We start from the raw sequence: 12,355 nt of genomic DNA, 5'->3' as shown, positions 1-12,355 counted from the left end.
CCTTTCCTTTGCCATGCTGAATGTGCAGGGAGGAGGCTCTGTCCCTGGTTCTGTTTCAGTATGTGCTTTTTCCCCCAACAGACTTCTAGAAACAGAGAAAGAGACCTTGATTGCTCTTCATTCAGTGGGGAACAAATGAGTTAGTCAACATCTCCAAATGTTCGTTGTATTGAGCCTGATTGCCATCTAAGCACTTTGCCCCAGCAGGCATGTAGGTTGATGTGAGACCAGACAGATTCCAGCTTGTAGCTCTAAATACTGTGAAGTTAAGGTGCTCAGACCTTAGCTGTTTCTTTCTCTTGCATTTTATCACATCGTAAAATGGTTTGGCTTGGAAGGGACATTTAAGATCCAGTTCCAAACCCCCTGCTATAGGGAGGTAGACCTCCACTAGACCAGGTTGATCACAGTCTCACAGCTCCATCCAGTATGGCCTTGAGTGCTTGCAGGGAGGTGGCCCCCACAACGCTTCTGGGTAACCCATTCCAGTGTCTCAGTGTCTCACCACCCTCAAAGTAAAGAGTGTAAAAGTAAATTCTGCCTAATATCTAGTCTAAATGTATCCTCTTCCAGTTGAAAGCCATTTTCCCTTCTCCTCTCTCTACCTCCCCTAATAAAAAGTCCTACCCAGCTTTCCTGTCGGCCTGTTCTAGGTACTGGAAGGCCACTATAAGGTCCCTTTCTCTGGAGCCTTCTCTTTTCTAGGTTGATAAGCCTCAGCACTCTCAGCCTGTCCTTTCTGGGAAGGCTCTCCAGCCCTCTGATCATCTTCATGGTCCTTCTCTGAACCTGTTCCTATTTCATGTCCTTCTTGTGTTAGGGCTCCAGAACTGGATGCAGTACTTCAGGTGGGGTCTCATGACAGCAGAGTAGAAGGGTGCCCAACAGCAAAGCATTCTGCTCATTCGGTGCTGAAGGAAAAATATCATTTGCCCCTCCTTGTGTTTTGCCATCTTGTAGGTGTACCTCTTGTTAGGAGTGCAGTCTGCCTGAATTTCAGAATGCTGTTCCTCAGCTGCATTCTGCTCATCAGCGCTTCTTAAGGAACACTTTAGAGAGTAGCGTGGAGATTTCCTTCCTGCATCAGACTTTAAAATTAATTTCTTGTACTTTCATCATTCACTGCTTTTATCCTTGCTTAGCAAGTTGATGGTGATAAATAAGCTCTCACATTACTAAGCAGAACTGTGTCTGTGCACAGGTTTCACTGGTGTTGAGTGTGTAGTACAGATGTAATTTAAAAAATTTCCATTTTCATGCATTGTTTAATTGCTGTTCCTTTGGCTTATGCATTAGTGATTGGCAAACTTTATGTCCCAGAGGTGATAGCGATAGAGATTCTGGTAGTGGTGCTCCTCTGGAGCAGGCTGCATATCCACCTTGTTCTGAATCATACCCTGCCACCTGTGCAGACAGAAGAGCCACTACTCAGCATGGTCCCCGTGTTGCTGAGCCTGAGCAGGGATCTTTCAGCAGAACAGCTTGGTTATAAACATGAGAGTGAAGGCAGAAAATGGTTGTGGTGAGCGCACACTGTAGAAAAAACCTACCTAGCTTGTTTGCTTGGTGCTGAATAAACTTGACTTTCCCTTTTTGCACTCCAGTGGGAGGAATGTCTTGCTGCTGCTTAATACAAACTAAAGCTCACAATCTACTTGGAGCAGCTTACCCTCATGCTACCATTGCTGCAGCAAGCAATTAGAGAGGCTTTCATTGCCCTCTAATTAAACTTGCAAATGAAGTACTTCCTGCTAGCATTTATGTTTGCATCTCTAGATGTTTTGGGATGCCTGAGAGAAATGCAGAGTGTTAACGAAATGAAGACAAAGGTGAATACTTCTGATGGTTTCTGTACCCTTTCCTGGAAGAAGCTTTCCCTTTCTGGATAGCAGTAAGTCAGTCTCTACCAGAAATAGTAGGGCTGCTTGTAGCCTACGGACATAAATTTCAGTCCTTCTCACTTCCTAAAAGGAAAAGGGAGTTGTTTTGATGTGTGTCTAGATACTCTAACTGCTGTTATATTACAGGTTTATATTCTGTGTTATCCTGGCAATTTGTTTGAAACTACATGTATTTTTGTGTTGGTTTCTCTGATGTTCTTCATTTTGATTGAAGTGTAAAGACAGAATAGTTAGGTAAGGACCACCTCAACACCTGGAACTCATTCCCACTGTGAAGAGTCTGTGTGCCACAAATAATTCAGTCATCCAGGTAGCAGGCTTGTGTGAGAGACCAGAACAAGGATTGGCCTAGTCCTGTCACTGGTGCCGTGTCCATGAAAGAAGAGCTGCCCTGGAATTAAGCCTTGTAGAGCTGCTGGAAGGCAGTGCAGGAGGAGGATGTCATGCCAGGTGATGGGAAGGGCATCCTCTGGAGCCTGAAAGTGTGCTCAGGAAGGCTCTCTATGGAAAGGACTGGAGGAAGGTGAACTGTCCTTAGTATAGATTTTTCTGGAGAATCAAAGGACCTTTCTGCTAATTTTGGAGATGAAGAAAACTGGCTTCTATACATTAGCTTGAATTTCTGGGTTCCTCGGGTTTGTGTAAGAGCACAAGATTTGCACCAGAATAGTGTAAGCTGCTGTAAGCTTCAAGTGCTGCTTTGCTTCAGGTGCCAACCACTGGATCATGTTTAAGTGCCTCTGTTAACATCAGAGATACTGGTATTAAGTACCTCTTCTCAAAAGGATGCAGTATGAGGCGTGTGAGCAGTTAATTTAATGAGCTCATTAGCTAAGGAAGATCCTTGGAGCTTTACCTTAAGTAGAACGAAACAGTTGAGGAGTCCTCTGAACTCATCTCAATGAGTATGAGGTCCTGCTGGTGTGTTTGGTAAGATCATTTGAGATGCTGGTGTAAGCCAGTAACAGCTAAAGCTGTTTACGGCTTGTAGATACCTCGAGGTGCTCATCTAGCTTGTTTTGTAATACCTATGAAACATTAGTGTCTAATTTCAGATTTCCTGCTTTTAAACTCATTCCACTTCTGATCCTGCTTAGTGCTGGTTGCGTTTACATTACAAGCAGGAGGCACCTCATGTAAGTAACAACCTCACTCTTCTGTATGCAAGTTTCTCTGCCGTTCCCCGAAGTGTTCCAACCAGCTGGCAGGGAGAGTTCTTTCCCATGGCTTGGGGAAAGCAAACAGGGATGCTGCTTAGTGCAGGTAATCAGCAAACCTGTGAACTGAGCTGAGTGCTTTCTTTCTTTGCTTTCTTTGCTGACACCGCTGCCTGTTTGTGAGTTTCTTTCCTCATTGGCTTTTTCCTCTTGGCCAAACTTGGCTCTCCGCTGCTTTGGTTGGCTGTTTTGGTTTAGTTCTGTGTTCCTTATTGCCTTCTCCTGTGTGGGGGTCACTGGAATCTGTGTGACACTGAACTGCATGTTCCTCTTTGTTCCTTTTTAGTAAAAAATGAATCTTAGCAAAGAAAAGGCCTAGCTGCTTCTAATATAGGTAAATGCATGGCACACAAACATCTCTATGGATTCCTGAGTTGCTTTACCTCCACATACAGTACATGCTCCATCCCTTCCTACCTCTTCTACCAAACATGTGGGACATACTTCATTTCTAAGGGAGCTGTCCCTTCTGTTGCCTTGTGCCACTAACTCTGTTGCCTGTTTTCCCAGGGCTCCTTTGGTGGATCCTGTTGAAATGCTCTGCTTTCTCTGTGTGTTCTTTCATTCTGGTTTCTAGGTATCCAGCGGGCGTTTCTTCCAGCTACTAATCTGTGGTACTTGTGTCTTTATTCTAATGATGCTTTGGTTTTGGTGTAACTGAGCGTTCCCTCATTTTCTTCCCTTTTCTAACCCTCTCCCTTTCCACCAGGATTTCTGGCAGGTACAAAGCAGACAGCATGTGCTTTTATTACGTTGTGCTTCCGACCTCATAACGTGCACTTTTCATGTAAAAGGGACAGTGTATGCTGACCCCTTCTCCCTGCCCCTGTAAGAAATAATCCTGAACTCATTCTTCGTCAGACTTGACCTAAAGGATTTATGGCCAAACACTCCAGGTTGCTAAGATCTCTTAATGACAGTGTTCAAATCTGCACCTTGCTGTCTTTAGACGCCTCTGACATTTTTGTTTGTTTCCATAGGCAGCAGTAGGTTGTCTCTGTTGAAACATGACATTTTCTGCTTGAGGCCTGGAATTATTTTTATTCTGTGAGACAGGCATTTTGCTGGCTTAAGCTTGTAAAATGCTTGAGGGAAACATCGGGTGTTTGACTCCATGTGAATTTGGGGAAGGTGCTTTTTGCAAAATTCCCTGATTATTTTATTTTATTTTTTTAGAGATACAGAAGTATGTTAGGTAAGCATGTTCAAGAAGAGGGTAGCAAGAACTAGAGTTTGTAAAAGGGCTTCTAGTGGCTTTGTATTCTAATTTTGTGATAGTAATGAAACCAATTTACCTTGTGCAATCACACAGTATTTTTTTAATGGAAGAAGAGGGCAATATTCTAAATGTGACACACAAATCTTTGCAATGCAGGTGAGATGCAGGAAGGCAGCACCCTGTCTTCCAACTGGAGACCTAAGTGCCTGTTGATGTTTAGATTCAGAAGCATGATTTGGGATGTGGAGGACCTTGATTCAGTCCTTCCCCAGCAAATATCCATGACAAATGTCTGTGCTCCTACAGGCACTTCCTGTCCGTGCGTTTCCCAACGTTGTCTGCCCCTTGTGCTTAATGGGAGGGAAAAAAGTGTGTGATCTTGTAATAGAAATCTTTCAGGGCAGCAGTGGTTGGACAGACCTGATGCTGGAGCTGAGCTGGCTGTAGGTAGGCCAGGCAGTGTGAGAAGGGGTGTTGTGGGAAGAGCAGGAGCAGAAGAGCTTCACCTCCTGTAGTTTTTGGGTACAAAACCTCTAGAGGTTGGACGTTTGTCTTCAGCGCTGAGGGTTTTTCTTTTCCCCTGTGTAAAAAAAAAAAAAAAAAAAAAAAAAAAAAGCCGTGTCTGCAGATGTTTAAGAGACTGGGGGGAACTGGCATCAGCTGCAAATACGTGCAGTGGATAAAGATTAAATACTTCCTAAGAAGCTATTGCTAGCTATTACAGCCAAAACAATGGCTATAAATGAATTGGCTTGTTTTGAGTGAAGAAGCTGAGGGTGAGGATGGAATTCACAACCCCTTTCTGGCCCAGCAGCACAGCTCCACAGTGCAGGGAGCAGCAGTGTAGACTGTCCCTTTTCAGAAGCATTTCCTTTCTGCTTTCCCAGCAGGGGTTCCTCCTGTGCATGACTGCGTGTGCTGCCTGCCAAGGGTCTGGAAAGTCTGTGTCATTTCTCTTGGTCGTGCCGAATGCTGGCCTTGCATTTCAGGTGCCATTTGTTGCAAAGGGATGAATATTTCCAGCCTGGCTGGAAGGAGTGAATGCAAATCTCTTTCCAGTCTCAGAGGACCACCCGTACTAATAATGATGCCTAATTCTTCATTCTCTGTATGTGTCCAAATTCAAATTTAGAGAGAGAAAGAGATATGCAGAATCTCATCAATGTCCTGCTGTGTATTTGTGTCCCCTGTGCATGTAAGCAGATAAATAACCCCACAAGTAGAGAGTTTAAAAGCTGCTTATTAAAATGTGCTCATGAAAGGTCATAAGCTGCAGTATTTATCAGGCAGTCATAAATTATCCTATGCTCTGACACCACCCTGATTTGTCATGCAGAGTCTGTTTGCATTTGCCCATGTTAATATGTAGAATTCATAATAAATCATCTGGAGCCATTACTGATGATACCATAAACTTCTCTGCTGGTTTATTATTATTACTGAGTTACTTGCATGGGCTGTAATGAATTCACTCACAACCTAAACACCTTTTTTCATATTTTTATTAAAATGAAGTCCCAAGTACTGTATCTGAAATGACTTCACATCCCATTTTAAAGCTAGCTTTAAAAAATGCCTCAATGCTCTATTCCCCCTCACGTTCTTTTTTGTCCTTGTTTCCTTGTACAGGGACCTGTCCTGCCATTCTTCCCACAGGGTTTTGGAACACAGAGGCTGAAAGGCTCTGTTTGCCTGCTTCTGAAAACCCTTTTCCTTTTTATTTCTTTCCCTTTTCTTATTGTAGGTATGAGGTGCCAACATGGGTTGTATCATAAAATTTCTTAATTAATGGCTTTCATTCTCTAAAGTTCCCATCTTCAGAAAAACAAGTGAAAATGAACAAGTCCCCTTCATTTCAGAAGCTAGCTAAGCATTTGGATGCAGGCAGAGTTCAGTATTGTCAGTGACTGAGGTGAGATTGCCTGCAGCTTGCTTTGGCATTTCTTTAAAGCTTTTCCTCCTCTTGCTTTTGCAATGGACTAACATGGTGCTGCAGTGAGCACCTGCACAGCCATTTCCCAGGTGGAAGGGGCTGGGTCTGTCCCTGCCAACTGCCTTGCAGGCTCTGAGAAGGCAAGCTGGAGCCTCCTCACTGCGTGTTTACATGTGGTGCCTCAGTGTGCTGCCTGGGGCCAAGCAGTGCTTTTAAAGATGTCAAACAACTCCAGTGGTAGGTGCTAAAGACCATTTACAGTGCGTTCATTAAAACGGCCGTCCAATAAATGTGATGGGAAGATTTGTTCTTCCAGCAGCCGTGGAGCTCCTAATAGGCTTTTACTTGCAAGGATGCTGTCTGCTGAGTTAAACCTCCACGGGTCAAGTTGGATGCCAGCAGCACTAATGGTGCATAATCTTGATATGTACTGCTTAGTGTGGTGTTCACAAATAGTAATGGGGCTCCCCGTCAGCCCCTCCCCCCAAAAAAAATAATTCCCAAGCTTTACCATTTTGACCACGGCTTGAGGGTTAGCAAGAGTTTATAAGGCAGATAAAAATAGGGTAGAAATTGACACAAGATGCAGGGAGTTGCTTTCTATAAAGTCCATCTTGGTCACGTGCTCTTTTAGATACATCTTCATTTTCGAGATGCATATTCCCAAACTGCAATAATACAGGTCACCTTCATTTTGTGAAGCTGGAAAACTCAGGACGGGCCTAATCAGAGAGATTTTAACTGTATATATTGGGAAAACTTATAGCACAGATTTTCAGAAACCCATACTGTGAAACAAATATTTCTGCATTTCTAAACTTCTTTTCCTCTGTCTATTCTTAACTGTAAGAGAAGCGTATGAATAGCTATCTTTTAAAGGTTAGCATAACTGAGGGTGGTCACTTGGGACTGGAACAGAATGCTTTGCAGCAAGCTGCTATCACTATTTGAAATGTTCACAATTTTGTATTTCTCAAGTAATGCTGGTACCTGTGAGATGTTTCTTTTAAAAAGGAATGAACTCTGTATGGTATCGATAAGAATTGGTTATGGCTCACCTAAAATTCCTCTCACAAAATTACTTTCTGATTCTGGAGATATGTTTGTCTTGCATGTACTGTCATGTGTTGTTGGTTCTGGAAGGCAATCTCTGGTGGGTGAGAGTGGGGGGCTGATGACTTCCTGAAGGTTGGCTGCAGAAAGTACGAGGGTGATACTGAAACACAAAGGCGTTACATGAACAGTGGTGCTGAATGCATGTTTTCTTCTCTGGACTGGAGCATGCACTGTCATCTTGAAGTGACTTACCAAGTGTATGTTCTTCCCAAAGTGGCAAGTCAAGTGCTGCTCTTTAAGGAGTTCTGAAATGCAGAACAAAGTGGGTCTGCAAGGATTTTGCTGATACAGCTTCCTAGCTGCAGTCGGGCGCAGAATAAAACCAGAGATGGCAGTTGTTAACTTGCAGAACTGCATCCTTCTCTGGATTTGCTTAATTCAGTATTAAACAGACTGAGTGTGTCGTTTGATCTATTAACCATGAATTCATGCCGGTGATCCCAGCTCTGTGCAGTAGGGCTGGCACACCGCTCCTGCATCTCCCTGGCACCTTGCGCTCCTCGTTCGTCCCTGGGAAAACCACTTTGTCACCCAAAGTAAGGGTGATGTTCAGCAAGCAAAGGAAGGAACAAGCAGGTTTTCCAAATCTTTTGTACCTTGAAGCTTTGATTCAGCTCATGTATGTTTGCCTTTGCTTAGGAGCTGCACTGTGCATTTGGCTTGAGGTGTGCTCCTGTAGCTCATCAGTTCTGGGGCAGAATATGTGAAATTTAGTTACATTTCTGGGTGCTCTGCTTGCTTGCAGTCTCTGTGCATCACACGGTCTGGGGAGCTGTGGGTGTGTGGCATTCCACTTCATTCACAGTCACCTGGGGGGGCTGTTTGCTACCCTCTGTGGGTACCACTGAGATGAGTGCTTAACCCATGTGATGTAAAATGTAGGGAAAACACCAGCTGTTTCATGAGAGGTGCTTGTCTTTGAGCTGCTGCTTGTCTGAATCGGAAGGTGCACACCAAACTTGGCATTGTGAAAAGCTACTATTTTGCACCTGTTGTTGATGTTTAATGATATTGTAAGAGAATTTACCTGTGTGTGTACAGAGTTGTTCCGCCATGACTGCTGGTTTGTCACTCACCTTGTCCAGTTGTGCTTGGGCTGAAATGAATTGTATATTTGGCTTGCTTTCTTATGCAGCTGTTAATGGGTGTGGGTGGGTGTGTGTACCACAAGTTTACTGCCTGATGGCAGGAGGCATCACAGCTGTAAATAAACCCTTCGCCTGCCCTGCTCACTTGCACATGCTCAGTTTGGGATGCACTTGGAGTATAGCAGTGAGTGTTTTTAATGTACTGTTCTGCTTTGGGGAATGGAGTTAAGATAGAGAAAAATGTTACGCTGAAGATGTCTGACTTGTAACGATGCACTCTGAAAATTCACTTTGTGCTGGGGGTTGTGCCCCCCACAGCAGGCCTGGTAGTGCACGCAAGCTGATGTGCTACCTAGCTGGGAAGCCTTAGCTCATAAGTGATGTGTATTTTTTGTGTATGTATAAGTGAAATTCACCTGCTGAGTATTTGCCTTTTTTTAATAACATTTTCTTCTGTTGATTAACCATCATCTGTCTGTGAAAACTTAGTTCCTTTTGATCCAGCCAACAGTATGGGCTTGGTGCTGGAAGTTTTCATCTGGACGTGCTTACTGGTCTGCTTTTGCCCTACACATCTTACAGAATGCTAATTGCAGATCGCCTTTTCTTTTCAAATAGCGTTAAACTGACGTGAGCTGATGCACCCCAACCCTTGCTGTTGTTCTGTGATGGGTTTCTGGTTAAGGGAGCACCTTAACACTCGGCGTGTGTGAGCTTGCAACAGAACGGCAGCAAAGCCTAAATCCGCTCGTCACTGAGCAAAGGGTTGACTGATTGTTTTTTTTTCTCTATGAGGAAATATAAATCTTGAGAATGTGATCTGTAAAGAGGAGAAAAAGACGCTCTTAGCCTTTCCCATAGTGGGAAGGGCTTCTACCCTGCTCCATAGAAAGCAGTGAAGCCAGAAAGAAAAAAGAAAAAAATTTTTTTTTAAAAAAAAGCCTTTTTTATTGACATAAAGTAAGATGCAGATGAATAAATGCTTCTCCCTCCTATCTGTCTAAACCTTTCTATTTCAGAGAGTAGCAGACTTGATATCCACTTTATTGTTATTCAGTGGATCTGGTTTTTAAGTTCATGGAGACTTGTTTGAGTGGTTTGCTAGCTGTGAATTTTAAGCACAGAAGTGGAACCCTTGGAAATGAATAAATCAACTTCTGGACCTTCCTCATGGGGGTCCCTAGAGCAAATGAAGCAGGTGGATGCTAGCAGCTAGTCTGTGGTAAATGCTGGTGAAATGTGTTCAGGGCAATGAATCATGTGAGCAGCTGAGACACAGCTGATGGCACCATCAGGAAGCAGTACCAGGAAACTGATTTTCTCCTTGATCTTCCCTTCAGCTTTAAGGAAAGCCAGGTGTTGTTTTTGTCCTTAATGAGTTGGCTTGAAGGCTGCTTTGTGTGGGAACTGCCTTGATGGGAAGGGGAGGCAAAAGCATTTTAGTAAACAATGCTTTAACCTGATATCCTGTAAGCATAAATCAGTTACTTTGCGTGAAATGAATGCCATTAATGTTGTCTGCTGTGAGAGACACACCTCTTGTTAAATTCCTGTTGCACTCCTGAGAATAAAGGAAGAGCTGCTGTAAAGAGTTGTGCTTGATCAATAGAGCAGAACGTTTTTCCTGAAAAGTGTATTTTTGTCTCTTTTCTTGTGATTTCCAAGCCAGATACGGGTTAAATTTTCATCTAAATTATTAGCTGAACTCATCCCCAACCTGCTGCCACCTGCAATGGTGAGTTCTCTCAAAAACTGGGCTGGATGAGAGACGCCGGCCCACAGCCCATGGCTCTGACCCCAGGGGCGAGGTGCTAACCCTGCTGGGATGTGGCCCCAGGCTTTGTAGCAGCCCTCAGTCCAAGCAACCACCTGGTTGCTTCAACACTTTCTTGCTCCTTGCAAGTCTAACTGTTCAACTTGATGTTATGTTTTGTCTGCTTGTTGTATTGTTGGTTAACCAGTTTTCTTTCCTTTATCTTGTATATGATGGGATCTCCGCTAGACAGAGGTAACAGTGGGGGACAGCTGTGGAGCTGGGCCCTCGTGTGGTGGTGTTTGTTGGTGGTTTTCCTAAAGCTGATCCTAAATTCAGCCTGCCTTGACCACGCTTCTGTGCTTGCATGAACTGATTTTATGAAATAACCCCATCCACACCTGTTATTCTTTACGTTAATTTTGTTTTTGTCCGTGTGTGTGCGTGCCTCCCCCTGCCATGTTCTTAAAGTGGGTCACCAGTGTGGAATTCAATATGCAGCTCTTAACAGTCTTATGGATCCTTTTCAGTCTTTGAAGCTTCAGCGGATCAAAGTGGCTTGGATTTTTAGCTTAGTAAAGGAGATCAGGTGATAAAACACGTGATGGTTTCTATTAAACCTTCAACATGTTGGAAAAGAAGTGGAACAAAGAGGTCAGAGTATGGTCTCAGTCCTGGTCCTTCTCAGTGAGCTTGCTGAACTCACTCCTGAACTGTGTGCTTCTGTTTGCTACAGACTTAAAGTAACTTTGATCATACTCCACATTTGTGTGAAATAGATCTTCCTTGGCTACTGCTACAGAGCACAACTAAAATGAAAATGCTATTAATGAAATCTGATAATTTCCTGTGGAAATCTTATATTTTCCAAGATCTGATTTATATAGCACTGTATTCTCTCATAGATTCAGGCAATGTTAAGCAAAATTGACCTAGTTTATCTGTATTTCAGTTAGTTTTAACCAACTGCTGTGCAATTCTTTATCCCTGATTTGAGATAAGGAAGCACTGACCTTTGCAGACCAATTCTGACAGATTTGAAGGCTGGAAAAGGTCCGCTAAATATGAATGGTGACAGTAGGGGTGTGTGTACATGAATGGCTTGGTGGTAAGGACACAAAGAAAGCCTTCGGGTTCTGTATTTAATTGATTGCTTTATTTTCTCTTTTTGGGATTGGGGTCGGATCAACTAACAGAAGTTGTCTCAGGAGCGAGAAAAGTTTGCTGATGAAGACAGTATATTTTATGCTCTTGGGGAATGTGGACTCATTTCTTTTTCAGACTACATTTTCCTCACAACAGTCCTTTCCAGTAAGTACGGTTTTTTTTTCCTTGCAATTACTGCTTTTGTTTAAGTTTTGGAATTTTACGAGCAATAATTTTTCCCTTGTACTCTGCATACATTTCCCTAAAAGGGGTTGTTGATTGCTTGTAACATGAGTGGGGTCAACAATTGCTATTGCTTCATCTCTCTTAGATTTAGCTTCAGTAGTTCAGAAAGATGAGCAGATCGATGACTTCCAAAGTAGTATTTCTTAATTAAGAATGTGGCTTTTTAGGGAACGAGTCCTTTGACCTACTGTTCAGAATTGTAAATGGACAGTTGTTCTTGAGTTCTGCTAACTGTATGATACTGTTGCGTTTGGATGAACTGTACAAACTCTTCTTCAGCTGTATTTGGTAAGTTCACACTTGTGCTGGATGTAATCTGATGAGAAGTTCAGCAGTTTACATTTCCACAAACATCACTAGATACCTTCTGTCTTCTCTCACTGCTTGACTTACATTCATGGTATTTCTTTGATCTGCTGATCTGTCCCAGCAAAGCCTTCTGCTCTCTGAGTGTTGGGACTTAAGTTTATTCTGTTGGCAAAGAAGGGTGAAGCTGAAGAATTTGGTGATGTTGAATGGCATTTCTAGCCTTTGCTCATGGGGGAAGCAGGCACAGGGCCGTCTTTGCGATGCACGTCAGGAGATGCCATTTCACCAGAAAAGAAGTTAACCAATTCCTTGTTGTCTTTCAGTCCTGTTGGAAGAGAACAATGCTGCTTTCCAAATGAATGGAGACAGTTTATTTCCAGGCTTTCAAAAATGTTTATATATAGTAACAATACACAATTATAGGGCC

The 12,355-nt window shown here is 43.1% G+C and overlaps 1 protein-coding gene across 4 annotated transcripts in view; it reads left to right on the top strand.

Moving 5' to 3' along the window:
* Positions 1–12,355, top strand: part of MICU1 (mitochondrial calcium uptake 1) — a 96,294-nt gene that overhangs the window by 49,161 nt on the left and 34,778 nt on the right. For 2 of the 4 annotated variants that reach the window (XM_085229650.1, XM_085229651.1), the window contains exons 7-8: positions 10,144–10,209; positions 11,424–11,538. The exons of 1 other annotated variant lie outside the window; for it this stretch is intronic. In XM_085229650.1, coding sequence (XP_085085776.1) covers positions 10,144–10,209; positions 11,424–11,538 — 181 coding nt within the window. The remainder of the gene's footprint in view (positions 1–10,143; positions 10,210–11,423; positions 11,539–12,355) is intronic. One more of the 4 variants, XM_085229652.1, reaches the window with a different exon arrangement.

The sequence above is a fragment of the Meleagris gallopavo genome, chromosome 8 (assembly GCF_905368555.1).
Source record: "Meleagris gallopavo chromosome 8, MGAL_WU_HG_1.1, whole genome shotgun sequence".
Classification (NCBI taxonomy): domain Eukaryota; kingdom Metazoa; phylum Chordata; class Aves; order Galliformes; family Phasianidae; genus Meleagris; species Meleagris gallopavo.
This window is presented reverse-complemented; position numbering and strand designations above follow the sequence as displayed.